Source organism: Uranotaenia lowii, chromosome 3 (assembly GCF_029784155.1).
Source record: "Uranotaenia lowii strain MFRU-FL chromosome 3, ASM2978415v1, whole genome shotgun sequence".
Lineage (NCBI taxonomy): Eukaryota > Metazoa > Arthropoda > Insecta > Diptera > Culicidae > Uranotaenia > Uranotaenia lowii.
The window spans coordinates 250,487,593-250,513,518 of NC_073693.1; the positions used below are offsets into that span (position 1 = coordinate 250,487,593).

The window sequence follows — 25,926 nt, forward strand, 5'->3', positions numbered from 1 at the left end:
AAAAGTTATTAAACTTCCTAGAAACCACAAAACTCCTATTCGAAATTTAAGAGTGCAAATAGGGAAGAATGACATCTAAATGTTAAATTCCCAGAAAAAAAAAAAAAAAAAAAAAAAAAAAAAAAAACTTTCATGCCGATCTAATTTGAAAAATTAAGTTTAATGAATGATTGGTGAAATGCATACAAGCAAGATTTGTAAATATAATCTGGCAGTTACGGATCATATCCGATGTATGAATATAGATTTCATTACTCAATTCTGAAAGTCTGTAAAATCTGGGCACTCAGAACAAAAATCTGGGCAAAATCTGTGTCGGACCCAAGGTGTGTATAGTGTTTCTCGAAACCTTGGTCTGACCAATATTAGCAGGAGTCAATTCTCTGGACAAAAAATCGAAACGAAGAAGAAATTTGAATATCGACCATGATGAATCAAGATTCTAGATTCATCATGATACCGACCATGCTTTAAGTGTCTATAATGAAAAATTACAAAAGAAAAGCAAAAATCGACAACAACACCCATCGGTGCGTCACCAGAGTGGCAAAATGGAAACAAGTTTAGCACTTACCGGTGCGCGACTGAGCTGCTAAAGCTAAAATAAGACCTAGGATGTGCCCCGGGTTAACACCTGGGCGGGATAGCACTTACCGCTGCCAATGCTCTGGCCTCTGTTAAATATAAATGAAATAAAACTTTATATTTTTAGTTTGATATGATTCAAATGAGCTTAGGGATGAATCATCCTACAGGATGAAAATCCCAGAAAAAAAATTCAAATGAGCAGCTACGCTACAACAGACGTTTCACTTTCCCAAACAACAATGTTATTGAGACTTTGGGGCTTATTCTGCGAGCCACATGACGTGACTTTCCAAAATTGACCGCATAATGCTGACTTCATTAACCTCTTCAGACTAGAAATGTTAGCTCGAATGCGAATGCGTTCGGTCTTTGGAACACACTTTTTCCTGCTGACATTGCTTTGTAAATGCAATCTATTTACTGAAATGTAACATCTGAAATAGAAAATAAAACAGAAACAAAAATCAACAATAACAAAAAAAAAAACTTTTTTCCCGAAAGGAAGAACGATTCGGGATGGAAATTCTGAGAAGAAAAAATTAAAAAAATAGTTCGGTTTTCGAAGCTAATTTGAACCCAGGTTTCTTTCCTGAAGGTTTAAGTCACGTTACTCGCAGAATGAGCTTCTATGTCTATAGCTGAGTTACACCAGATAAAGTGATGAATTATTTTGAAGCAAACATCAAACTAAAACGAAAATTTGACAAGCAAAAACAAAATTTTACTGCCTTGCATATGGTACACCAGCACTTTGGAAACCTAACATGAATTGTCATTTTTTAAATAGCAACTTAGCATATACATACTTCAATTTTTATTTTCATTCGGCTTTTGATTTACACATCGAGAAAATCCTAGAAAATCATTACAAACCAAACTGCCTTATGTTAAGATATAGAAATTGGTGATAGACAGAGCATATGTTTTCTACTTTATCGGAATATAAATTGTGCAAACAAGAAAACAGGAAGTTTTAAATGGTAAACTTTAATCAGTTGCTGTTCTAACCATATTCATATTAAAAAAGGTTCAAAATAAAATCGTAGGGGTTCTCAACTATTGATCTCGATGTCGAAATGTAATAAAACATCTAACAATTAAAAGATATTCCTATCGGTTCTGTCTTTATCTCGACATTTCTTCGCCTTCTAGAACCGGCAAACTCGTTAGATTTTTATCGGTTCTTTTCTGGGGCTTGCTGCAGTTGGGAGGTTGAATTCTGAATACTTTGACTGCTCTGGTTCACGGCATTGTTGTTGTTGTTCCCAGCAACAGGATTCGCAACTCCATTCTGATGGTGGTGTTGATTTTGCTGTTGAGTGCCTGCTCTTTTGGAGAGCGTTTTTTGAAGCACATGAGCATCGGCCGGCTCAATCCTTTTGTAATAGTGCTGCTTTGTCTCGACTATTTCGAAACCGAATCCTTTGTAAAACTCAATCGCCCCCTCGTTGTCTACCTTAACATGGAGAAATATGCTATCGAAGTTCCCATCTTTTTCCACATAATTCAGAATATGTTTGACCATAACCGAACCAATACCGAGCCGACGGTAGGGCGATAAGCAGCCCAGCGTCATAATGTACAGGCGCCTCATGTTGTCGGAAGTATCGATACGGGAACATACGGCGCCCACTACCACATCATTGTAGAAAGCTAACTTTGCCAGCTCCCCTGATTCAAGAACGTCCAAGTAGAACTTGTCATTGTATAAAACCGGTAGTACAACGGTGTTAATTTTTTTCAACTGCTTCAGATTGTGATGGGTAACATCGCCAAGTTCGATACTAGCTCTGGAAATTTATTTAAATGAAAACTTATTATAGAAACACCGTTCCGAGACAAATACACTTATGTTGAGGTTATAGTTTTTAATGGAACAGGATGGAAATAATTAAAAGGTTCAATAGCGGCCAAACTTACCTTGTCATTTTTCAGATTGATTGCTGATAAGGAAATAACTAAAGTGTCGACTAATAACTTAATGTTTGCCAGTAACTGAGACAGATTTACAGGGAAAACCGAATAAATTTCGGAGCATCGAATGCTCGGTATAAGAATTTTTGCACAGTCTCAGAAAACTTTTCTTTAACGAAAGATTCTGACAGATGAGTGAACTCTCTGAAATTGTGCTTGTGCATCTGCCATAATGAATGAATGAATTTTTATGCTGCATGGGAATAATACACAGAAAAAAATTTATTGTTTAATTTATTGCTAGAGACTTTTTTTTTTAATTTTCTTTATTTGAAAACGCCCACACGCTAACTTTTGGTTACCCCTTAACGAATACTTTTGACCCGTTATTCAATAAGACTGGGAGAACTCCTTTTTTCGGATAAAGCCCCTTTACCCTTTAAGGGGTACTCAGCTTGATAACGCTTGCATCGGATGAAAATTACCCCTTATTTTAAAAGCATAGCGGACAATTACCCCTTATTTCAAACGCTTGCGGCTTTTCGAGAAATATTGCATGCATGGAGTTCTGAATCAAAATAAAGTGAATTGGCAATTTTATAAATCATTTATTAACTAGCTTCATAAATAATTGAATTGTTTATACATAATTACCGGTCCGATTTCTGTAACGTTCCGAGTTATTTGGTTCGTTATTTCCTCATCTGTTGCATTACACCTGAACCTTTTCCTAGTCGAATTGGGATGACCGAAACTGAAAATAATGTTAACATTATATAACTTGAAAACCACTTAATATATCGTTAAAAAAACTTACGATCAAATCCGCAAAGGTCACTGAGGGAACTGCCATCTTTGCGCTACAGAGTAGATTGCGAAATAAGTATCATCCTAACAACTTCTGGAATGATCTATTGCGAGAAAAATTTATTGAAATAACACAATAACGAATTCATTTTATTAATAAAAACTTACCAAGATCCAGACCGCAGAAAAAATGCAACGTTACTTCGACAAGATTTTCGACAAGATATAAAACTACCCTTTTCAAACGGACTCGAACTTTTTAAAATAAGGGGTAATATTGATCCGATAAAATGACTCGTTATTTGACAGATCGTTGAGGTTCTCAATAACGGGTCAATTTTACGCCTTTAAGGGGTAGCCAAAAGTTAGCGTGCATAGTCATATTTGCTGCTAGTAGTATTCGTGTTATAATTCAGGGCGTTTCACTAACACTTCTTCATTTTGGGAACTTTAACCTCAGAAACGACCGTGTTCGTCGGCCGGCTGCTCAATTTTTGCACTGGAATTTTTGGAGGTTAATTGTCCCGTTCTCGTCCGTACACGCCAGTGGAACGCCAGTGAATGTGCGTGAGAAATGTCAAAAACAACTCTATACCAAGGTTCTTAGATACACTAGGTTCTCCGACTTTCACAGTAAGTAGGCGAGGAGTGAGCGGGGCTCTCAATGAGTTTGTTTATTTTTTGCTCAGCTTTTCTGTGGTTTGTTGGTAAACAAACTTCATGAGTTCCGCATAGTTGCATAGCCTACATAGCCAAAATGGCTGAATCGGGAATTCGTTATTCGGGAACACCTCCTGAATATATACCCACCTTGCTCTATACGCTGATGAGACTTTAAGGCAGAGGTGCCAGGTCGTTTTGTCAAAAATCAGGACACAGCGAAGAAAAAATCAGGATTTTTCAGGATACCACCAAATTAATGAAAACAAAATGCAGTTCTGTTTAGATCGCATAACTAAAGGCGAAATATAAGTGCTCAAGACGTCTCGAATTATGCAACTGATGCGAGAATAACCTTGGCTGGCCTGCAGTTAGTATCGAAAAACCTCATTTAAATGTCATTTGAACCAAAGAATCTCATTGGTTTAACCGGTTAAACTATTTTGTTTAGGATTTGTTTGATGTTCTCATCATTTAATAATAAATTTAGTTATGATTTGGATATATTTTTAAAAATCAGGACAAATCAGGACATTTCATGGGCCATTTTTCAAAAATCAGGACAATTCAAGCGTTTTTGAAAAATCAGGACGGCCTCTCGAAAATCAGGACAAATCCTGATAAATCAGGACACCTGACACCCCAGTCCTGTGACATGTCACTTACCTTTTAAGTGTAAATTATTTTCAGTGTACCTACAGGTTACATGTAACCTTCTGTAACTTATTGTTAGTTCCCATGCAAATCCTTTGAGTGCTCTTTGTTTTACGGAAAAAATCTCCCAGGTATTTCATTATATTTAATAATTATTCGACTGTAGTATTCAAAATTAGTCAACTCTAACCAGGAAAGCCATAGCATGGGTGCCGTTTTGGGCTTGTTTTCGGCAGCACAGGTAATTATAAATTTCAAATTGAGGCTTTTGCGTTGTTTCGATGATTATTGATTTTTCTGATTGAAATGAATCAACACTATTATTTATTATGATGAGTATAACGAATTAAAGGAGAAAGTCAAGGTTTAATCAACACCAATAGGCTGACTAGATGCTTCCGGGTGATAAAGGCCGTCTGCCAACATGTCTTATTGATTTTACAAGATGAGACGAGTAAATGAGCATTTTTCACATTTCCATAGACTAGTTCTGCGAGGTAAAAATAACAAACTCTATCTCTCACTTTTTCTTAAAATATACTCAAGTACTTCATTAAAAAAAAGTAGGTGCCCTTCATAGTACTTTGAAATATTCCATGTACTATGGGTCCCCTTAAGCAAATGAGGTCGGCCGGAGACAATTGAAGAAGTTAGTCTGTTCAGCTATTCAAACTATGACTCATTGTCACCAACCATCCTTGACCTTGTACAACAGTTATAATGTAACTTTGAGGCTACCGTTATTTGGAATAATAAACTTAAACTTAAGAATAAGAAAATCAGCACAAGTAATTTTTGTATTTAAAAGAAATTCTAGTACAACTTAAAAAAATCTTTTGATATTCGAAAACATTTAGTTTTAGCATGAATTTTAGCAATCAATTTGCCTATTTTATTTAGAAGTAATGATAGAAGTTTCAAACAATAGTTTATAATATAAATGAATGATATTATGATTATAAATACATAGATGGAAAATAGATTTTCGTATTTTTTTTTACTCTGGTGGTCCACTAGTTATGCACTAACGGCGTGTTCGTAAATTGATTTTTTGGTATTATGTATGTATGAATTTGAGTTGATGGCCGAGAGTTTGGTACTCTATATCACCACTTTTACGAAAACGTTGTCAGTCGTGTGATTTTTTGGTATAGATGTCAAATCACCTTCCAAAGCTTTTGCATACAGTTTGTTTAATTAACGAACGCCAGCATCGATAGAAAAAATCACTTCGATAAAAAAAAATCAATTTACGAACACGCCGTAAATGCTGTCAAAGCGTTTTTTTTATATGAAGATGCCGGCAGCTAGTGCACGACTGGTTGGCCACCAGATGGAAACAAATACGCTATAACAGTAATATTATGTAATTTCATTCACAGCTTGCCTGTTGCTGCACCGGAACGGCGTGCTCGCTTTGCTGCTCACTATGTCCGTCCTCACTGAAATCCAATTCAACGGCTACCAGGTTCATGTACGCTTTGATGTTGCTACTTGGCGCCATTGTGGGAGCGATCATGTTAACACCCGGTTTACAGGACTTTCTCAGGAAAGTACCGTTCTGTGCAAACTCAACGTCCAGCGCTAGCAACCTTATCCCATCGGCTGAAACCATCGATTGTAGCTCTGCTGTCGGATACTTAGCTGTTTACCGCATCTGTTTTGCACTATGTTGCTTTTTCGCATTATGGGCAATCATGATGGTAGGAGTGCGTTCCTCAAAAGATTCTCGAGCCGCTCTTCAAAATGGTTTCTGGGGCATTAAGTTCTTAATTGTAACAGCTATCTCAATCGGAGCATTTTTCATCCCGGAGACTGGATTCGGTCCAGCCTGGATGTGGGTTGGCTTGTTTGGAGGATTTGCTTTTATTCTGGTACAGCTGGTATACATTGTTGACTTTGCTCACAACTGGGCTGAAGCTTGGGTCAGTAACTACGAAGAGGAGGAATCCCGTGGCTGGTTTGCGGCTCTTTGTTGTGTCACTGGATTACAGTACGCCTTGTCGCTGACCGGCATCGCCTTGCTGTACGTCTATTTCACCCAAGCCGATGATTGCTCGCTGAACAAATTCTTCATCACCATCAATATGCTTCTTTGTCTGGCCGTGAGCATCTTGTCTATTTGGCCAAAGGTTCAGGAGTACGCCCCCAAATCCGGATTACTACAGAGCTCTATGGTTTCTCTTTACACAATATATTTAACTTGGTCTGCTGTAGCCAACAATCCGGACGCTGAGTGCAATCCTGGCTTTCTTGGCATTATCGGAGATGCGAAGAAGAACAATGTACACTTCGACAAGACAAGCATCATTGGACTGATTATCTGGATGCTATGCATTCTGTACTCGTCGTTACGATCGGCCAATAATGTTTCCCGTCTTTCGGATCCGGAAAAGCAAGGTTAGTCACGCATTTGAATTTTGTGTATGTATATATTTTTCTTTGCATGTTTTCTTTTTTATTAACAAATATTGAGCTTACTGCAGATGAAATGAATTTAGCAGGTATTGTCTAAACCGAACAAATACAAAAATAAGTAGGTAGGAACTTTTTGCCTGCGATGCGTACCTATGTTTTGTAATGAAGGCCTTTTAATGTAATTTTACAATCCCGGTTGAACTCAAATTATGGCTCGAAAAATTCAATAGACTATAAGGTTTGTAAATCCGTTTTGTATGGAATTTCAAACTGTTAGAATACAAATATTTTAAATACTAATACTTTACTCCGTTGTAAATAATGGTACAATAATTAATTGAATTTGCACTTTTTCAGAAGTAGGTATTCATACACATATTTACCTACGACGTGTTCGTAAATTGATTTTTTGGGTGATGCATCAGCCGATCGATTTTTTTTGGTAGATGTCAATAATAACTTTACAATGCCGCACCCTAGGCTGTAATGAGTCACGGCGACGGCGTGCATTATTGTGTTTATGGAAGTTGACGGTTTGGAAACAGACTTTAAACTAACATAAACATGAGAGGGCAGTTGCACGTAAGCTTTATTCGATATGAGATCATAGAAAATAAATTAAAAGGTGGTTCAATATCACAATGGGAAATATCTACCACTTTTCTACTATGCGCAAGTTAGATGAGAACAGACAGTAATGAAAGATAATGGCCAAAATTAGAAAGGCAATTTAATGGTACAAGATTTAATTGGATAAGGATGTTAACAATAGGCACATGGTTAAGTATTCAATGTTCAATGTGTTACTAAGAAAGGTAAAGGTATTCGCCTCCCCAATGCTCTAGTAATTGTGTATTTGTGGTGTATGCATTTCGAAGGCTTATTCTTAAATCAAGCATATTACAAGAACTAGAGGCTCATTGGATCAAAATGCTGTTTAGACAGTTTCCTGTAAACAATAATTCTTTCTCGTTCTAACACTTTTTGGTAGATTTGTCTGTAAGGTTAGGTTTGAAATTCAAATAAGGAAAAAGAAGTTAAAAGCTGATATGATTTTGAAAAACAACTATAAAAAGGTAGTCAAGGAAAATAGGTAATATCGGAGATTTAAAAATAGGAGTGTAATTTATTTCAACCGAAACAGTTTGAGAAAAGTTGCTCTGAGAATTTGTTAGTTGACACTTTAAGGTTTTAGAAGAGCAGCATTGTCATTAGCAGTATGGTCCTGTTCGGTAATTATTTATTTTATTGTTTGTGTAAAGTAGAATTCTTACAAAACCGGCAGTGAAAGACACTTTTTAATGGAGAATCTTTTTTATGCCATCCAAGTTGTTAATATAATTACATTTATTTATTCTGAATTCCTAAAGAATCACACATTGGGAAACATCTTAAATTACCCATTCCATGTTAATCTTGAGTAAAAATTTGCAAAATTCAAAGTTATTGAATCGAGTAAGGTTGCCGCTATTCTACTCTCATGTAAATTTTCCTCTTTTGTCGCCCGATCTGTTTTTCCTTTCCGGGTTTTGCCAGGTAGCTCATAAACCCATACATAAAATAAAGCCATATAAATTTCCAATGCTTTTGCTTACGTTTGTTTATAATTTACCAACGCCAATCGATAAAAAATAACTTTGATAGAAAAAAAAATCTACGAACACGCCTTCAGTAACAAAAGATAAAATGCTAGCAGGACATTTATTTTTCAATTTCTTTATGGAAATGTGTTGAATAAAAATGCCCTAAAATATTGAACAGAAACCTATAATTGTTTAGTAGGTATTTATTAGTTTTCATAAATTTTATTTTTGTAACTCCTTAACTATGTATTGCTCGAATCTTATTATCAAATCATCTGCTGTTTAGCTTGATTGACTGATAATTTTCTTATCCAATATTTTTCCGTTCTCCTCAATCAAATTTGTGCGTGCTTGCCTCAATCTTCCTAACAACTCCAACTCGCTGCAATTTCAATTGGTGTGGTGATATGTTGCACTAATGTTCTACACGATATACTGTTCCTAATAACTTCCACCGCTAACGATGAAAAGTTCTATCAGCTACCCTCAGCGATGATGGTTCATCTACAGGTGGTCGCGGCGAAGGAAACGAAGTGCGCGACAACGAAGAGGAAGCCGTTGCGTATTCGTGGTCTTTGTTCCATGTGGTCTTTTTCACCGCCACGCTTTACGTAATGATGACGCTTACCAATTGGTATCAGTGAGTATTATCAACAGAGGAAGCGATTGACAAAGTTTTATCGAGGGTTTTTATTTCCATTTGTACAGGCCTAACTCATCGTTGGAGACGCTGAATGCAAATGCCGCTTCCATGTGGGTCAAGATCATTTCTAGCTGGTGCTGCGTCGGATTGTACGCTTGGACCTTGGTCGCCCCAATGGTTCTGACAGATCGTGAATTCAACTAAATGCTATTTATAGGGTAATATGATTACCGTAGTTGATAATCTCATAATGTATCTTTGAACTACTAGCTGTTTGATTAGGGATCGATACACATTTAAATGGTTCAACTTAAATCTTCCCTGCAATTTGAAGAATGAGAATCACGTGATGGGTGAAGAAAAGAAGCTAGTAAAAATGAAAGAAAACTTTTTGTCAACTAACGAACGAACGGTAGCTTAAATTATCTTTATTTTATTGAACAAGCTATACTAGCTGTATACAATTATTCACAACATACTCTCAACTTGTAACACGTAAATAATATTCCAAAAGTTCAAGGAAATAAACATTTATCCTTCTTTCAAAACGTAACAAACTTTATCTTGCTTTGCCGATGTCCGTTTCTGAAAGTAGTTGTCTTATTTCAAATCCACTTCACCCACCTTACAAAGTTTTCTTTACTTTCTTTTGGCTGCCAACCGGATGCGTTCTATGGTTTTAGTTCTGCCCAGAATATCCATCATTTCGCCTACCCCGGGTCCTTCGTGAAGCCCACTGAGGCAGCTGCGTAAAGCCTTCATGAGCTGATCGAATGCAAGCTGGTGCTGATTAGCAAAATCCCTGAGAAATTGCTTCAGGTCAGTTTTTTCAAACTGAACTTTCGTTTCGTCTGAGAGGCTATTGGCCAACGTTTCCAGCACACCTGTAAATATTTTTTTAAAATTTTAATTTCTATTTATTTAAATTTTATGTTCTATAATTGCAAGAACCAATCTAATCATAATCATTCGAAATAAACAGCAACCTACTGTTGTGTATCGTTTTATCTTTTCTACCTTTCGGCAGAATCCAGAGGAAGGCTAACTTTCCTCGGATTAAATCCGATAGGGTTCCTATTCGGGAAACTGCCCACTCAAGAACTTCTCGGACGTGCTTTTCGTTAAGATCCAGACTGTTTTCTTCAGCATACTCTTCTCGCACAAGCCGGATCACTTCCTCAACGAGTGCTTTGGCTCGTTCGGGGCAGTTCTTCAGCTGGTATTCTATTTCTTCCCGGTTGCACTGCAAGAGCAGATCCGGATTGAGCCGACTAGAATGTGCGTTTATTTTTTTAATATCAAAATGCTGAATAAGATCGCTCAACTGCGTGCCTTGTATATCATTCAAATTACGATCAAATCCTCCACCGCTTTGTGTAATAAAATTCAGCAAGGCCTGGGGAAAAATTCCCATTTTCCGATAGTGATCAAGTTGCACGTCTTTCTGCCGTTTGCTTAATTTGGAACCATTAGCATTCATGACTAGTGGCAGATGTGCATATTGCGGTGGTCTCCAACCAAAGGCATGGAAAATTTGAATGTGCTTCGGAGTGGATATCTGCCATTCTAATCCTCGAAGCACGTGTGTGATTTTCATGTAGTGATCATCAACAACGTTCGCAAAGTGATATGTGGGATAACCATCCGATTTGATTATCACAGGATCTCCTTCATTTTGAGCTAGAAAGTAGACAATTTTACCGAATATCATGTCTTGAAATTCGTCCGCTTTTGATTCTAGCTTAAAACGAATCACGAACTTATCATTTTTGGCTAAACGTTCCGCAATCTGACCAGGAGTCATATGCCGGCATTTGTTATCATATTTGGGAATCTGCCGCATTCGAAGAGCTTCTTTTCTAAGCAAATCTAATCGGCGCTCGGAGCAAAAGCAATGATAGGCTCTTCCATCTTCCATTAGTTTCCGAACTTCTTGTTTGTATATTTCGTACCGTAAACTTTGAACATACGGTCCGTATGGTCCTCCATGCCAAGGGCTCTCATCCGGTTCTATTCCGGCCCACTTCAATTCCTTATACAGTTGCTCCGATGCACCTTCCACCAATCGTTCTTGATCGGTGTCTTCGATCCTAAGAATAAATTTACCGCCATGAGACTTTGCATAGAGATAGTTGAACAAAGCCGTTCTCAATCCTCCAAGGTGCATAAAACCTAAAATAATGAACATAATTTTAAAAAAAAAACCTTCGTTAATAATCATGAATGTAAACCTGTCGGACTGGGTGCAAAACGGACTCTCACTTCCTTCGATTCTGAAGCTTTACTGCACACCGAACGAAAATTGTCACCGTAACTAACGAGTGCACGAAACAATGTTTTATCTGTCGGTAAAGCGATCACTGGTTTAAACTTGAATATTAACATATTCATATATGCTTTTGAAACATATAATCTAGTAAGATAGTTGAATTTCGTAATTATGAAGAGGTGCGCGAGTAAAGTAACCTCATGTAACCTGACGTTTTAAGGTATTTTAAAAACATGAAATGAACTCAACACACGCTTCTTTTTTCAAACTCAAAATTTAGTTTAATCGTTGTTAAAAACATAAGTTCGACAACAGAATTTCAATTCGAACTTTTTACCTTCTTGCGGTAAAGACAACACTGAGGTCGATCTAATGAACTAAAAATTGAACCCTCTTTGTGTATGTTGAACTGAAAGCCAAGGAGCTGAAATAGAAGAAAATTTCCGAACTGATATTTCAGTATCGCACTGAAGTTTTGGTATCAAAATACAATTGAAATCAAAGGGGAACTGACGTTCTGGTTCCAAAAAGTCAGTACGGTAAGTTTGTATGTGATTTGACAGTTGCTTCAGTCCTTTGCTGAAAGCACTTAGCGAGTTCGGCTGCCGAACTGCATTTTGAGTAGCTACGAATAAAGGCATGAAGAAAGTTCAAATTACAGATCGGCTGTCGAACTTAGGTTTAAGTATGCCAGTCAGAACTTAGTTTTTGCGATTACCCAGTCGAATTCAAAGTTGAGGGCTGCAACTGAAGTGCTGTTTGAACCAAAACTACTTAATTTGAAGTTTAAAACAAGGTGCGTGTACAGTTCATTCAGTCTCATGCATTCATGCACGGCTGAATGGGATGAACCTGACTGAACCTTCTCCTTCATCAGCTGTTTTGTTTTGTGAAAGGGGAGCCCATCAACCACCCCACAATAAATCCTTTCCCCGTTTCCTTCAGACGTAAATTCTGGAAGGAAAAATAATCAAAAAAAAAAAAAAAACATGGAATAAACTACATTTCCGTCAAAGACGCGCGCATATTGTCAGTGAAAATTAATAACCTGTGTGTGATCGAAGTACTCTCGCTGAAATTCAAACATTTCACTCAAAATTTCATGGTCTGTTGCGTATTTTGGGAATAAGAAAAAAAATAGCTGAAATTTTTGTTCCACCGTGGCACTGTGGAGGATTCGATTCATGCTTAGTATCTTATTCTTTTGGTAAGTGACTGTGAAGTATAACATTACTTACGTAAAATTAAATCTCTTTTCTTTTGCAGGTTCTATCTAAAATTGGAAATGATACCAGATAAACAATTTCAGCATTCTTATGAAACTTATATGTAATTCAGTATTGAATAGTTCAAAGCACTGAAACGGAAAAAAACACTGACCAGAAAATGAGGAATATAGTACCAGATTTGATAATCTGGCAAGTAGATTCCAGCCTATTAATCTAACATTTGTTTACTATAAAAAATAATTCTCAATTCTTTTTGTTAGTTTCATCGTTATTGTGACCATAACGGTTGTCCGTTTGGTATCGAACATCCTGCACGAAAGCTTAGGAAATGGTCCGGTGGTTCCCGAAGTGGGAGATAAAGGAGCTGCCGTTGGGCCTCCAGAAGAATTGACTCTCTCCCAGCTGATTGACAGTAAATCGAAGGAATATGCTTGGTTGATCCGACTATCGGTTAACGCCTTTGGATATCTTTGTATTTTGGTACCGGGAGTCCTTATCTACAATTACACCAAGAAAATAAAATATCTGGAACGATCGGACAATGCATGGTTCACCAACTTGGTAAGAATTTGTTACGGTTCATCGGATAGCGAACGTGGATCAGATGGACGTTCACAGGACAAAGGCTCAAATGCGAAACGAACCTCGATTCAGGAATTTGTTTTACTATTTTACTGTTTGTTTGGACTAATGGGATCCTACCTGACATGGGGAGTGCTACAGGAGAAAATAATGACTCAAGAATACGAGAATGCAGACAAGAAAAAAGCGCATTTTAAAGATTCACAATTTTTGGTATTTGCGAATCGAGTATTAGGATTTTTGCTGACGGCTGTTTATCTTACTGCGAAAAGTCAACTGCGACAACGAGCTCCTCTATACAAATACTCATACGCATCGTTTTCAAACATAATGAGCGCTTGGTTTCAGTACGAGGCCCTCAAGTTTGTAAATTTCCCAACGCAAGTTTTGGCCAAATCTTGCAAAATCATTCCAGTTATGATTATGGGAAAAATAATCTCCCGAAACAAATACGAATTCTACGAATACCTAACAGCGATCATGATTTCAGTCGGAATGATCTTTTTCCTCACTGGTTCGACCGATGAATCGAAGACAACGGCTATCACAACGCTCACTGGGGTATTGTTGCTCACGTTTTACATGATTTTTGATAGCTTTACTTCAAACTGGCAAGGAGAGCTGTTCAAAACGTACTCAATGTCTTCGATACAAATGATGTGTGGTGTGAATCTTTTCAGCACTCTGTTCACCGCAGCATCGTTATCCATGCAAGGTGGTTTCTACAGTTCGCTGCAGTTTGCTGCCGATCACCCAAAATTCGTTGCTGATTGTGTAGTGCTTTCCATATCGTCGGCTATTGGTCAACTGTTCATATTTTACACGATAGCCACCTTTGGTGCTGTTGTCTTTACCATCATTATGACGCTGCGGCAGGCCATTGCTATTCTGTTATCCTGTCTCATTTACAAACATAGCATTTCGTCGTTGGGCGTCGTTGGGATATTTATTGTATTTTTGGCAATATTTTTGCGAGTCTACTGCACCCAAAGACTTAAAGCGATCAAACGGAAGCACCTATCAGAAGCAAGTGGAAAGCCACGACTGAATGTTTAGATTCGCCAAACAGCTTATGCGACGAATTCGTTTGCACAACCAAAACTGGAGGAATGCTTCTTAAAAAACCTTTCAACGAAGTTTTAAAATAAGCTTCTATAGCTTAAGTTATATGTTAAGGAGCGGAAAATCTAGTGAACCGTTGCAACGCGCGCATTCGACGAACGACATTTTTTTCTTATTTTATTATTGTATTTTTACGTAGTTTCTAAATACTAAATTATATTGCTTGTGAAATAAAACAAATGCCAAAAATATCCGCCTTTTTTATTCTTTTATTAGACTGAAGTAGGTTTGTTAATTTTAGCTAAATAATCCACCAGAGATTTTTGAACATTTTTTTTTAAATTGTGGAGATACATAATTATCCCCCATTCAAATGATTGTTTTTTATGTTTAAAAAGTCCAGAGAGACGCTTATTTAATTTTTAGTTTGAGTTATGCACATACGCCTCGGTAACCGAGTGATCAACTTCGTGAAACCGTAATCCCGTACCCTGGGTTCCGATGGGTAACGACTTCGTTATGCAAGTCTGTGAAAGTGATGGTTCAAACTATCATTTTCCTGATAGGGTCGTTGCATACAATCTCATTTAACATGGTTTCATTTTATGATCCAAATTAGAAGGTGCGTCGAACATTTTATTTCTATTCTTTTTGAACTCAGTGGTAGGCTAAGCAATGTCCATTTTCACATGATCCGTGTTGATAAGATGAATGGGAGTTTAAACGCTTGCCCTCCCTTCCGCTGAACAATTGGAACACTCCATAGTAAAAGTATTACAGTCAGCCGTCATAAATGTGAATACTTTCAATAGTCTGGTCAGGTATTATTGGAATAAATAGAATTAGAATAGTTGGATAATTTTAAATAGTATTGCTAGATTAGATATAGGTGGGTAATAATATTCTCCTTCCTAATACTCTAATAAGTGTGCATTTGCAGTTTATGAATATTGTTGGCTTGTTCTTAAATCAAGCATTGTACTAGAACTAGGGGTAGGGGCTCATTGGATAGAAATGCTATTTTCGACTATTTTCTGAAAAACATGTTTTTCCCTCAGGTACCTAATACATTAACGGCAATTAATAAATATTTATTTATGTTTGATAGATCTACACATTTGTCGGTTAGACTTGAAATTTGTAAATGTGTGAAGAAGCTAGAAAGTTTGATTAGGATAAACAAGAGTGAGTAGGTAGACCAGAAAATTGATTTCGAACTTTCAAAAATAGGCACCTGATTTACAAACCCTTATCGGGTAGATAAAGTAGATATAATACTACTACATACTTACTGTAGGAAATAATACGAGATATCTCGTATTTGGTCCGCAATGTCGTAAGTTGACAATTACACCTTTTCTAGATTCTGATTTTATAATTTTCTAGTTGAGTAATCGATTGATCGTGTAGTCGCGTAGAATCAGTTATTTGAATATCTGTTACTTATGATAATTTCGAGATCATATTACCAAGAATCCAAATTTATTGAAACGAGTAAGGTTAGGTGACAGGTAGGGAAAAAATCAACTACGGTAAGATAGTGAACCCTTTTGACAATGATATCGAGGCGTTAGCATATGATATCATATTATTTGATACCATACTTGCTTGCATGGTTAAATTGGAGGTTGGGTTAACTCGAACTTCATATGGAGCCCACCAACCGTCCTAGTCAGTCGAGCATAGTACAACGCTTCCTCCAACTGGTGTTAGGGCTCTGTTGCCGCTATTATATTCCAAGCTTTACTACTCTACTCTCATTAAAAAATTTCTTTTTCTGTCCCCCGTTCTGTTTTTCCTTTCCGGTTCAGCCAGGCGCTCATAAACCCATGAAAAAAAATTTTACACGTACGCCTCGGTAGCCGAGCGATCAGCATCGTGAGACCGGAATCGCAGGTCCATTGGAGGTATGGGAGTCAGACTCCTGTGGAAAGGCCAACGCATTGCCTAATCCTGCATAGTGCAGTCAGTGTTTTTTTTTTCGACATTTTCCGAATAAAAAGTTTTTACTATTTTCTTTACATTCTCGGACAATCTAACCTTTTCTGATTAACGAACGACCAACATTCGGACTCGTTCAAATTGCTACTGGCAGGAAGGCGATGCACTTTGTACTGCTTCTGTTACTTGGAGATATCTTAGAGAGATTAAAGATAAAAGATAAAAGAAAAGGAAAAACAATAGATGGAAAGGTTTTCTACATTTTTAAGGTATAATTAGGCTTTTTTTTAAAACATTAATTTTTTGAGTTCTGACTGTTTTCAAAATAAGTATTTTTTTGGATTTTGAAAAACTGTGGGGAAACGTGGGCCACCAAATCCAAATTGACTAGATAACGTGCAAAGTTTATGAGTTGACCCAAAACAGAAATTTCATAATTCATTTAGTTATTTCATAGCAATTTCAGCAGAGTAAATAAAAAAGAGAGTTGTGTATGATCGAATAATTCCTTAAACTTGGCTTGCGAACGTTTTGGCAAAATTTCTCATATAGGATTTATGATCGTCTCTATCGCATTGGAAAAAATGGACAGAATGGCAGAAGAAAACTTTGCAGATAGGAAAAACCTATTTTAAGTTCTGAATGTGTATAGAAACACCAAATTATAGGTAGCCCAAGATAATCCACAAAATGTGGCCCACGATTTCACACAAGCTATGATTTGCAAATTGGTTGCGTTTGTGTGACTTATTGGTGTTTGGTCAAAAATTCCTTTTCCACGTGAAAGAACATGATGAAACTATATTTCAGATCATAAGCGTATGAGCATATTTTTTTTTTTTTTTTGTAAATTCTTTATTTGAAACGGCTCATACCTTTAGGCTTTAAGGAGCCAAACTCGTTTTGTTTGATAACAATTGTGTGCTTATATCTAGTTCACTTTTAAAGGAAAAAGAAGATAGATAGGGAAATATGAAAATAAGAAGAAATTATAGACGAAGATCAATAGCTTTTAGGAAAAGATATATTTCGAACATGTAGTCCAAGTCTCTCACACCCAGCACATCTCTCACTGGAACATAGGGTGGTTTTCCTCGGGCCCGAAGGGAGTCTATCAAATTCGTTCTAGCGACAAGATGGACCTCGCACGACCAAACAATATGCTCGATGTCGTGGTAACCTTGGCCGCAACTACACAAATTGCTGCTAGTAATATTCAAACGATAGAGTACCGCGTCTAAGGAATAATGATTGGACATGAGACGGGAAAATATACGAATAAAATCTCGACTCAGGTCCAATCTATTAAACCATGGTTTAAGGCTTACCCTTGGGATAATCGAGTGCAGCCACCGACCCTTGTCATCCTCGTCCCATTTGCGCTGCCAGTTGACAAGAGAGTTTCTTCGAACTAAAAAGTAAAATTCGTCGAAGGCAATTTCACGCTGGTACGTGTCGCCTTCCATCGCCCCCACCTTTGCCAGAGAGTCTGCCTTCTCATTACCCTCTATCGAGCAATGAGAGGGAACCCAAACAAAGGTGATGATAAAGCGACGTTTTGATAAAGCACTCAAACTATCCCGTATCTTCTCGAAGAAGTATGGCGAGTGCTTTCCCGGTTTTATTGAGTGGATTGCATGAACAGAACTCAGACTATCCGTTACAATAAAGTAGTGCCCAACTGGCCTTGAAGCTATACTGTCCAAAGCACAATGAATAGCTGCTAACTCTGCTATATACACAGAGCATGGTGACTCGAGGCTGTAAGAGGCGCTTGATATTTCGTTGAACACTCCAAATCCTGTTGATTCCTCTATAAGTGATCCATCAGTAAAGTACATTTTATCAGCATCGACGTGTCTATATTTAGCTTCGAAAATTCTTGGAATCAGAAGGGAGCGATGAGGGACCGGGATTCCACAAATTTCCTGCTGCATAGACAAATCAAACTGGACAGAAGAATGATCGTAGTCTGGGCTACAAACACGAATTGGAGAGAATGAAGAAGGGTTTACCTGCATTGACATGAGGACATGGTATATAGACATAAACCTGGTTTGAAAATTTTGCTCAAGTAGCCTTTCAAAATTTACAATCACCAGTGGGTTCATGACCTCACACCTGATGAGGAACCGAAGTGATAGTAGATTGAATCGATCTTTCAAAGGGAGTATTCCTGCCAAAACTTCAAGACTCATGTTGTGCGTTGAGGGCATACAGCCTAAAGCGATGCGAAGACAACGGTATTGGATACGCTCGAGTTTGAGGAGGTGAGTTTTGGCAGCTGACTGGAAACAGAAGCTACCATATTCCATCACTGAGAGAATAGTTGTTCGATACAATTTTAAAAGATCTTCTGGATGGGCTCCCCACCAGGTGCCAGTGATTGATCGGAGAAAATTCATTCTTTGTTGGCATTTTCCTTTCAGATACTCAATGTGGGCTCTCCAAGTACACTTGGAATCAAACCAAACCCCAAGATACTTAAAACACCTCGATTGAGTGATCGTTCGGCCTAGAAGTTGAAGCTTAGGTTGAGCAGGTCTACGTTTCTTAGAGAAAACAACCATCTCCGTTTTCTGAGGAGAAAACTCAATCCCAAGCCCCAAAGCCCAGGATGACAATCTGTCTAAAGTATCTTGTAAAGGTCTGAGCAGATGAGACTCAGTAGAACCTGTGACAGACACCACGCCGTCATCTGCAAGTTGTCTCAGAGTGCAGCCTTCAGAGAGACAACTGTCGATGTCATTTACGTAAAAGTTGTACAAAAGTGGACTCAAACATGAACCCTGTGGGAGGCCCATGTAAGAGGTCCTTTTAATTGCAATATCTCCCTGAGCAAAGTTCAAATGTTTCTCACAAAGCAAGCTGTATAAGATGTTGTTCAATAGAGGAGGCAGACAAGAGCATATTTTTCTGATGTACTTTAGGTCTCCAACGGATGCAATTTGCGGGTGCTTGTTTAATGTGTAATATGTAAGTACATTTTTCTAGGCTACACAGAAAAAAAATCTGAATCCTTAACAACACTGAAATTGAAAAACCTTTAATATTACATGACATCGAACGCGGTTTGTTGATGTAAATTTACAGATTGAAAAAAGTTGAGTCCATAATAGCACTGAATTCGAAGGACATGAATATTACATGACACGGAATGCGATTATTTGATGTAAATTTCCATCACATATGATGTAAATAAAAAGAAGCATCACAAATGACGGAATTTTCAGTGCGAATTAAATATTACACGTCTTAAATATTTACATGTCTTCCAAATTTTACACGTCTGTTGAAATTCATAGACGTGTAATATTCAACTCGCTCTGAAAATTCCATCATATGTGTTGCTTCTTTTTCGTTACATCATATGTGATGTAATTTTACAAATGTTTTTGGTCATACACAATTCTTAACAACACTGAATAAGAAATTTCTTAAAATTACACGTCATGGAATGTGATGAGGACATTGAATTTGTGTTTAATCAATATTACAAACACTGAACATGATAATGTCATGTAAAATTATGAACTTTCAAGAACAGGACCTTAGACAAATGTAAACAAAGTATCAAGTCAAGTCGTGCACCAAAGTTTAAGCAGTTTTCCCGCGAGTGAGGTTCCCGGAGATCTTCGTGAAGCAGGGATGCGGTTCCGGAAGCGGCTCCACGTGAATCAACTTAGGATCCGGGGAAGAAAGTAAAAGGGTGAAGTGAATCCTAATAAAAAAAAATGTGTGCTAAAAAATATTTGTCGCTAAGTAAAATAAATTGAATAAGTTATAAAAAGGTTTAATTTTTATGAAGAGATGAGAAAATTCCATTGTTGAATCATATAAACAAAAAATAAAACAAAATAAATTCCAATTGGAAAGTTTCTCTTCCAATATTCAGTGAGATTATAATTTACATCATTTTTATTTTATACGTTGCAAAATTTTACATCATTTTTATTTTACACGTTGCAAAATTTCACTGGCGTGTAATTTCCAACTAGCACTGAAAATTCCGTCATATATGATGCTTCTTTTTATTTACATCACATGTGATGTGATTTTACAGATTTTTTTCGTAGTGTGTAGTTAAATAAAAGAAGCATATGATACTGTAGGGTTCTCGTTCCGACCAAACAAGAGCACAACCAGAATGCATCCGCCTCGCATTCTGACTGTCAAACTACTCGCCTTTTTCTCTTCCCTCGCTTACTTAGTTCTATGTATATTATTCTATGTCCCTAATGGACAAGACAATGCTAACGCCGATTATCAAGACACTACAATTCCACTTTTACTTTTTTTTTGTTTTTTTTTGCTGTTATGGTTCGTGATCTTGAAACGAAAATTTCTAGAGTTTTTTTTGATTAAGTCGTATGAGCCACCTGACTTATTTCGAGAAAATCGCTGCTGAAGTTTTGTAACACATTTTCAATTATGGTATTTCATATTTTAGTCAGAGTTGTCTAAAAAATTAATATACGATACAAAAACAGATGAGAAATGTGGCAGTGTCCTCGGTACAGGCATTAATTGAGATTTTCGGGTAAACAAGTACCAACGACCTTTTGCATTAAGTTTTTGGCGCAAACGTCATTTTGCAAATTGTCAATCATCTAGCAAAAACATAAAAGAAAGAGAACTTACGCGTGACTTCCTCCAGCTTTGTCTGGCCCCGTGGGTGATATGCGCCCTACAAAATTGGTGAAAGGGGCCTGATCCCAGTCTGTAACACTGGAATGAAGTAATCTCCTCATCGCACCAGTACAGCAGTTGGAACCTGTGCTGCGAGGGACTGTGTACCAGGTTTCTATTCTACTTGAAATGGCCGGTTAGGTACTTCCTGTGAATGTGATAACCGCTCAAGTAGTGCAGGATCTCGTCCGAAGCTTCTATGTTGACTGCTACTTTATGAACAAAAAATAAGAGACTGAGTATAAGATAAGACATAGAAGTAACGTTTATTGAACTAACCCAGTTGAAGACATTTGTTTCCCTACGATGCAAAACAACTCTTTTGAACGATTTCTGTTGATAAATATAAGGTTTTCATCACCTGGCAATGAATTTTCTACAGAAATACATTAGGTCGCAAAAACCATCGACGACGAACTGTTGTTTATCCGTCGTTTTGCATCACGGCAATCCAGTGCTGCGCGAAACGTCGCTAAAACCAAATTGCACTCAAAAATGAGAAAGTCATTATTCGTCTAAAATTCAAATCATGATTTAAAATTTATTTATTGATCAAATGCAACCAAATTTTTACCTAACGTGAAGTACATGTTTTTCAATCGTTTGCAGTAAATATCTCAATTTTGTTTATGTTGGTTCATACGACCTAATCAAAACAAACTCTAGATTTGTTAATCCTTTTCTCAAGTGCCTACACGGAAAATAAAAAAAAAGGTAAAATTTACCTTTTTGCGAGGTGATTTTTTTCCACCCCTTTTTCGAGGTAAATTTTACCTTTTTTTCATTCACCTAGCAAAAAGGTAAATTTTACCTTTTCTCAATTTACCTAGCAAAAAAGTAAATTTTACCTTTTTCGCATTCACCTAGCAAAATAGTAAATAATACTGTTTTCCCATTTACTGATTTAAAAGGTAAAAGCTTGTTGGTTTGATTATTTTCTTCAATAAGAATTAAAAAAATACAAAATTCTTTCAAAAATGATATTTATTGGAGATAAATAGGGACTGGTAATTCGGCTTCGCGTTCTTCTGAGCCGCTATGGCCGCTGAATCCACCTGCGTTGCGTACATTCATGGCCTCCTCCGTTCGACTAATCCGGTCAGGTTCGGCTTTTCCGGCTGGAGGATGACGTGGAATACACCTCAAAGCTCTATGGGCCGATCTGAAACAAAATCAATAGTATTATGACGAGAACCAGCACAACTAAATGATATTTAAGAACACTTACCATTCTATTTCGATTTTCACATATTAGGCACAAAGCAAAACTTGTTCCTAGAATGACAAAACAACTTAACCTCAATGAACGGGTTCGGCGAATAGTTACTTTTTTTTAGAAGAATTGTACCATTTTGTTTAGCTCAATCCAGGTCAATAACACCTCGCTACGAGGTAAGATTTACCTTTTTTGGATTCACCTTTTTTCTCGGTGAATTGTACCTTTTTTCCAACCTCGATTCAGGTAAATTTTACCTCACTGTGAGGTGAGTTTTACCTCGAAGAGGTAGAAGTTACCTTTTTGGCTTTCACGAGCGTTCACCTTTGCTAACTCGGTAAATTTTACCTTTTTATTATTTTCCGTGTAGGATATTGTAGTTGATCCACAGGTTGTACATTTGTTCTTTCCTATCAGCCAGGGATGCTAGAACTAGCTGTCACCAAGTCAGATATTGTCCCATTTCCAGGAATCAAGATTTCATCTGTATTGTAATCTCTTTTTTATCACCTCAAGGCGTGTATAAATATACAAACGGCTTATCATCGAACACTTTCTCTTCTTTTTACGGTGTTATGTCCATTGGCTTGTTGCCATAACGTGCATCACGTCTTTAGCACTTGCTTTTGTTACTGTTTCGCATATTCCCGTTTGTAACGCTGTACCGTTTTGCTCTAGATACACATTTTCAACAAATAACAAGCCCGAGAACACGCTGTTCTCCTCCTATAAAAAGGTACATGATTTCGAATCATTGAAACCGAGAACAATCTGTTCCCTTCCTATTTCATAGATACATTCTGTTCAAACTTGTACCCGAGAACATATTGCCCTCCTCCTGTCGAACAGGTACACTCTTGCCCGAGAACTGTATGTTCTCCTCCTGTCAAACAGGTACATCCTTATTTGTATAGAACCCGAGAACAATCTGTTCTCCTCCTATAGTCCTATTTGCCGCTAGTAGTATTCGTGTCGCAATTCAGGGCGTTTCACTAACACTTTTTCATTTTGGGAACATTAACCTCAAAAACGACCGTGTTCGTCGGCCGGCTGCTCGATTTTTGCACTGGAATTTTTGGAGGTTAATTGTCCCGTTCTCGTCCGTACACGCCAGTGAGACGCCAGTTAATGTGCGTGAGAAATGTCAAAAACAACCCGAATAGGATTGTACCGTGAAAAAACCATGAATTCCATATTCACAGACCATAAATTATATCGTCCTTGATACCGTGAATGTACATTGGAATTCATAGTTTCCGACCATACATTTTATCGTTTTGGCCAAAATTACCATGAAAAAGGGGTATTGTTATGCAGCGTGACCATGAAAAAAATGGCGATTTCCCATACATTCGGAAGCTCAAAAATATGAAGTTCATGGTGATAACAGCTTCCACTTTTTCATAGTAAAACCATGAAATGACGTTTATTTTGAGTGTTTTAGAGAAGATGAAAGTCAAGGTAAATCTATGGTATAAATGCATTGTTTTTACCGTAGAATTTCATGGTTTACAATGAATAAACAATATTTTGGATTGGAAAATGTTGCTAAAGTTATCACTCGTTTCAAAGAATTTTATTTATGATTCGTCGTGCTTTTGAAAAAACTTGGTTTATGTTTATCACAAAGCACGATCAATCAGGAATAATATTCTTCAAAACAAGGAATAACTTTAGCAAACTGGTTAATTTTGATTCAATTGTTGTGAGTTACTTGTTCAAAAACGAAATTTAAAAAAATACACAATATTGATGAGGAAAATCATTTTCACAATTTGGCTTCTTTTAACAATTTTTTTGCACTTATCACTTTAAAACAATTTTGCACAATTTCATGAATTTCTGCACCTCGATCCCGTTCTGAAGGTGTAATAATACAGCTCCGACCTGCTGCAAATGGTGCATGATCCCAAATTCGTTTCCGTCTTGGTGGACCGTCAGCTGCCTGGGTATGTATCCATCAGCCTGAAAACCGAAAACGAATGATTAAAAATTTTCCGAAAAAAATAAGTTGTGTCGCACGGGACGAATTTCGCAACATTTTTGCTAACTCCGATGAAAAAAACGGGAAAAAATACTTACTACAGATGCTCCCGGACTTGTCATTTGAATTCGCCAGTAGAAAAGGATCCTTCCCGAGGTCGTCCTCTGCGAGAATCGGCTAACACTGTACATTCCCGACGGCTCGTTATCCACTGCCGTCTCCGGGGGGATTTTTCCGAAGGCTTTGTCAAGAGCCGCTTCCTGTAACCGGAGCCATGGAACAGCATCTGAAAAAAAATTTAATTCATGTATTTTTAAAAATACATAATTAGTTTAAAATACATAATTAGTTTAAATACATAATTAGTTTTAAAAGTTACTTACCATCCAAGATATTCTGAAATCGCTGAAAAATTGCCCCCAAAATGGCGCGCACTCAAAAATAAATTTCTACACGATCAATTGAGAGTAATTAGAGAAACCAAAAGTTTACCATTGTTCGTTTTGGTTTGGATTTTAAATTAACCATGAAGTACACAGTTCCAATAATAATCACAATAAAATTATGGTTGTACCGTACTTCTGTCAATTTCAGCAACTATGAAAAATTTTGAATTTACGATATACTTCACGGTAACTTTGATAATTATGGTGATTTCATAATTAAATGCGGTTGAAAGATATTTAGAAACTATGATGAAATTGATTGTTAGATTGAAAATCATTGTTCAGTTATCTTAATACCATGGTCTTTGCTATTCGGGAACTCTATTACATAGGTACATACTTTTTTTACTTGGCACCCGAGAACAATTTGTCCTCCTCCTGTCTAACAGGTACATACTTAATATTTATTTTGAGCCCGAGAACAGCTGTTCTCCTCCTGTTGAACAGGCACACACTTTCAAAATTCCAATTTACATTCCCAGATTTCCTATTAAAAACTCTTTCAAAACACAATATCTACATCATATTCTTCATATCTAGGTCTTTTCGAATCTCTCTTTTTTAAGCAAATTATAAACCCAAGTCTAATCGGAGTTTTAGATATCAGTTCTGAATTTACCTCCTTTACACTCTCCAAGCACCGAAAACTCTGCCTGTATTGAGTTCTTCGATCTCTAACGAAGGGCGTCAACGCCTTTAAAAAAAAATCCAGCCCGGACAGAGACACAATTTTACACACTTCAAACCGCCCCGGAAACCGGGTGCCAAACACTCGAGAGAGCTCTTGGGATTGCGCTGTTTGATCCTCCATCGGTAATGTCATCTCGATCCATCAAAGTGAGCACGATGTAATCCAGGCCCCAGGATGCGATGGCTGTGGCCGTGTTGCGTGGCTCATCCGGATCCAATGAAGAAGGAGCACATACCGTTTTGAGGTCACAAAATCGACAGCCTCGGGTGCAGCTGTCGTCCATAAGCACATCCGCACCTCGTCGCCAATTGTAGGGTTCTCGTTCCGACCAAACAAGAGCACAACCAGAATGCATCCGCCTCGCATTCTGACTGTCAAACTACTCGCACGCTCATTTTTTTTTAAACATAAATGACTTTTTTTGAACCATTTTCTGGGTTTTCCGATAGAACTGCAATTTTTGTTGTTTTTCAACCATAGTCTTCGGTTAAATTTCATGCATTTCAAAAGTTCTGGTGGTAAACTTAGAAAATGGTTAAATTTCAAACGC

At 37.3% G+C, this 25,926-nt stretch overlaps 4 protein-coding genes and 1 long non-coding RNA gene across 12 annotated transcripts; 2 read left to right on the forward strand and 3 right to left on the reverse strand.

Moving 5' to 3' along the window:
• Window positions 1–1,387: 1,387 nt before the first annotated feature.
• LOC129755519 (probable N-acetyltransferase san) lies at window positions 1,388–2,678 on the reverse strand. Its single transcript, XM_055752054.1, has 2 exons — window positions 2,509–2,678; window positions 1,388–2,378 (listed from the first exon to the last, which is right to left on the reverse strand). The coding sequence occupies exons 1-2, from the start codon at window positions 2,514–2,516 to the stop codon at window positions 1,763–1,765; spliced, it is 624 nt and encodes a 207-aa protein (XP_055608029.1). The 5' UTR covers window positions 2,517–2,678; the 3' UTR covers window positions 1,388–1,762.
• A 1,968-nt stretch (window positions 2,679–4,646) lies between these two features.
• On the forward strand, window positions 4,647–9,815 carry LOC129754351 (serine incorporator 1). Of its 7 annotated transcripts, none has more exons than XM_055750361.1 (6): window positions 4,647–4,754; window positions 4,817–4,864; window positions 6,006–7,023; window positions 7,110–7,127; window positions 9,096–9,264; window positions 9,333–9,815. In XM_055750361.1, the coding sequence occupies exons 2-6, from the start codon at window positions 4,829–4,831 to the stop codon at window positions 9,469–9,471; spliced, it is 1,380 nt and encodes a 459-aa protein (XP_055606336.1). In that variant the 5' UTR covers window positions 4,647–4,754; window positions 4,817–4,828; the 3' UTR covers window positions 9,472–9,815. The 7 variants fall into 7 exon arrangements, with proteins under 7 accessions (XP_055606336.1, XP_055606337.1, XP_055606335.1 ...); XM_055750362.1 differs by having other exon boundaries at window positions 4,677–4,754; window positions 4,803–4,864; XM_055750360.1 differs by having other exon boundaries at window positions 4,679–4,864.
• Window positions 9,685–11,752, reverse strand: LOC129754350 (probable glutamate--tRNA ligase, mitochondrial). Of its 2 annotated transcripts, none has more exons than XM_055750359.1 (3): window positions 11,530–11,752; window positions 10,258–11,439; window positions 9,685–10,151 (listed from the first exon to the last, which is right to left on the reverse strand). In XM_055750359.1, the coding sequence occupies exons 2-3, from the start codon at window positions 11,432–11,434 to the stop codon at window positions 9,907–9,909; spliced, it is 1,422 nt and encodes a 473-aa protein (XP_055606334.1). In that variant the 5' UTR covers window positions 11,435–11,439; window positions 11,530–11,752; the 3' UTR covers window positions 9,685–9,906. The 2 variants fall into 2 exon arrangements, with proteins under 2 accessions (XP_055606334.1, XP_055606333.1); XM_055750358.1 differs by having other exon boundaries at window positions 11,499–11,752.
• A 682-nt stretch (window positions 11,753–12,434) lies between these two features.
• On the forward strand, window positions 12,435–14,660 carry LOC129754444 (adenosine 3'-phospho 5'-phosphosulfate transporter 1). The gene is made up of 3 exons (XM_055750531.1): window positions 12,435–12,743; window positions 12,803–12,954; window positions 13,026–14,660. The coding sequence occupies exons 2-3, from the start codon at window positions 12,923–12,925 to the stop codon at window positions 14,401–14,403; spliced, it is 1,410 nt and encodes a 469-aa protein (XP_055606506.1). The 5' UTR covers window positions 12,435–12,743; window positions 12,803–12,922; the 3' UTR covers window positions 14,404–14,660.
• Window positions 14,661–23,807: 9,147 nt separating this feature from the next.
• Window positions 23,808–24,812, reverse strand: LOC129758292 (uncharacterized). The gene is made up of 3 exons (XR_008739938.1): window positions 24,623–24,812; window positions 24,338–24,525; window positions 23,808–24,220 (listed from the first exon to the last, which is right to left on the reverse strand). It is a non-coding gene; the product is annotated as an uncharacterized LOC129758292 (long non-coding RNA).
• Between the last annotated feature and the right edge of the window lie 1,114 nt (window positions 24,813–25,926).

Bases quoted from the DNA above. Each gene is read 5' to 3' on its own strand.
- LOC129754350 (XM_055750358.1), bottom strand. From the start codon at position 11,658: ATGAATATGTTAATATTCAAGTTTAAACCAGTGATCGCTTTACCGACA. The intron at 11,440-11,498 runs GTTTACATTCAT...TCATTATTTTAG, and splicing joins TTTTGCACCCAGTCCGACAG to GTTTTATGCACCTTGGAGGA. The intron at 10,152-10,257 runs GTAGGTTGCTGT...AAATATTTACAG, and splicing joins AGATAAAACGATACACAACA to GTGTGCTGGAAACGTTGGCC.
- LOC129754444 (XM_055750531.1), top strand. From the start codon at position 12,923: ATGAGGAATATAGTACCAGATTTGATAATCTG. The intron at 12,955-13,025 runs GCAAGTAGATTC...TCTTTTTGTTAG, and splicing joins GTACCAGATTTGATAATCTG to TTTCATCGTTATTGTGACCA.
- LOC129754351 (XM_055750361.1), top strand. From the start codon at position 4,829: ATGGGTGCCGTTTTGGGCTTGTTTTCGGCAGCACAG. The intron at 4,865-6,005 runs GTAATTATAAAT...TTTCATTCACAG, and splicing joins GCTTGTTTTCGGCAGCACAG to CTTGCCTGTTGCTGCACCGG. The intron at 9,265-9,332 runs GTGAGTATTATC...CCATTTGTACAG, and splicing joins ACGCTTACCAATTGGTATCA to GCCTAACTCATCGTTGGAGA.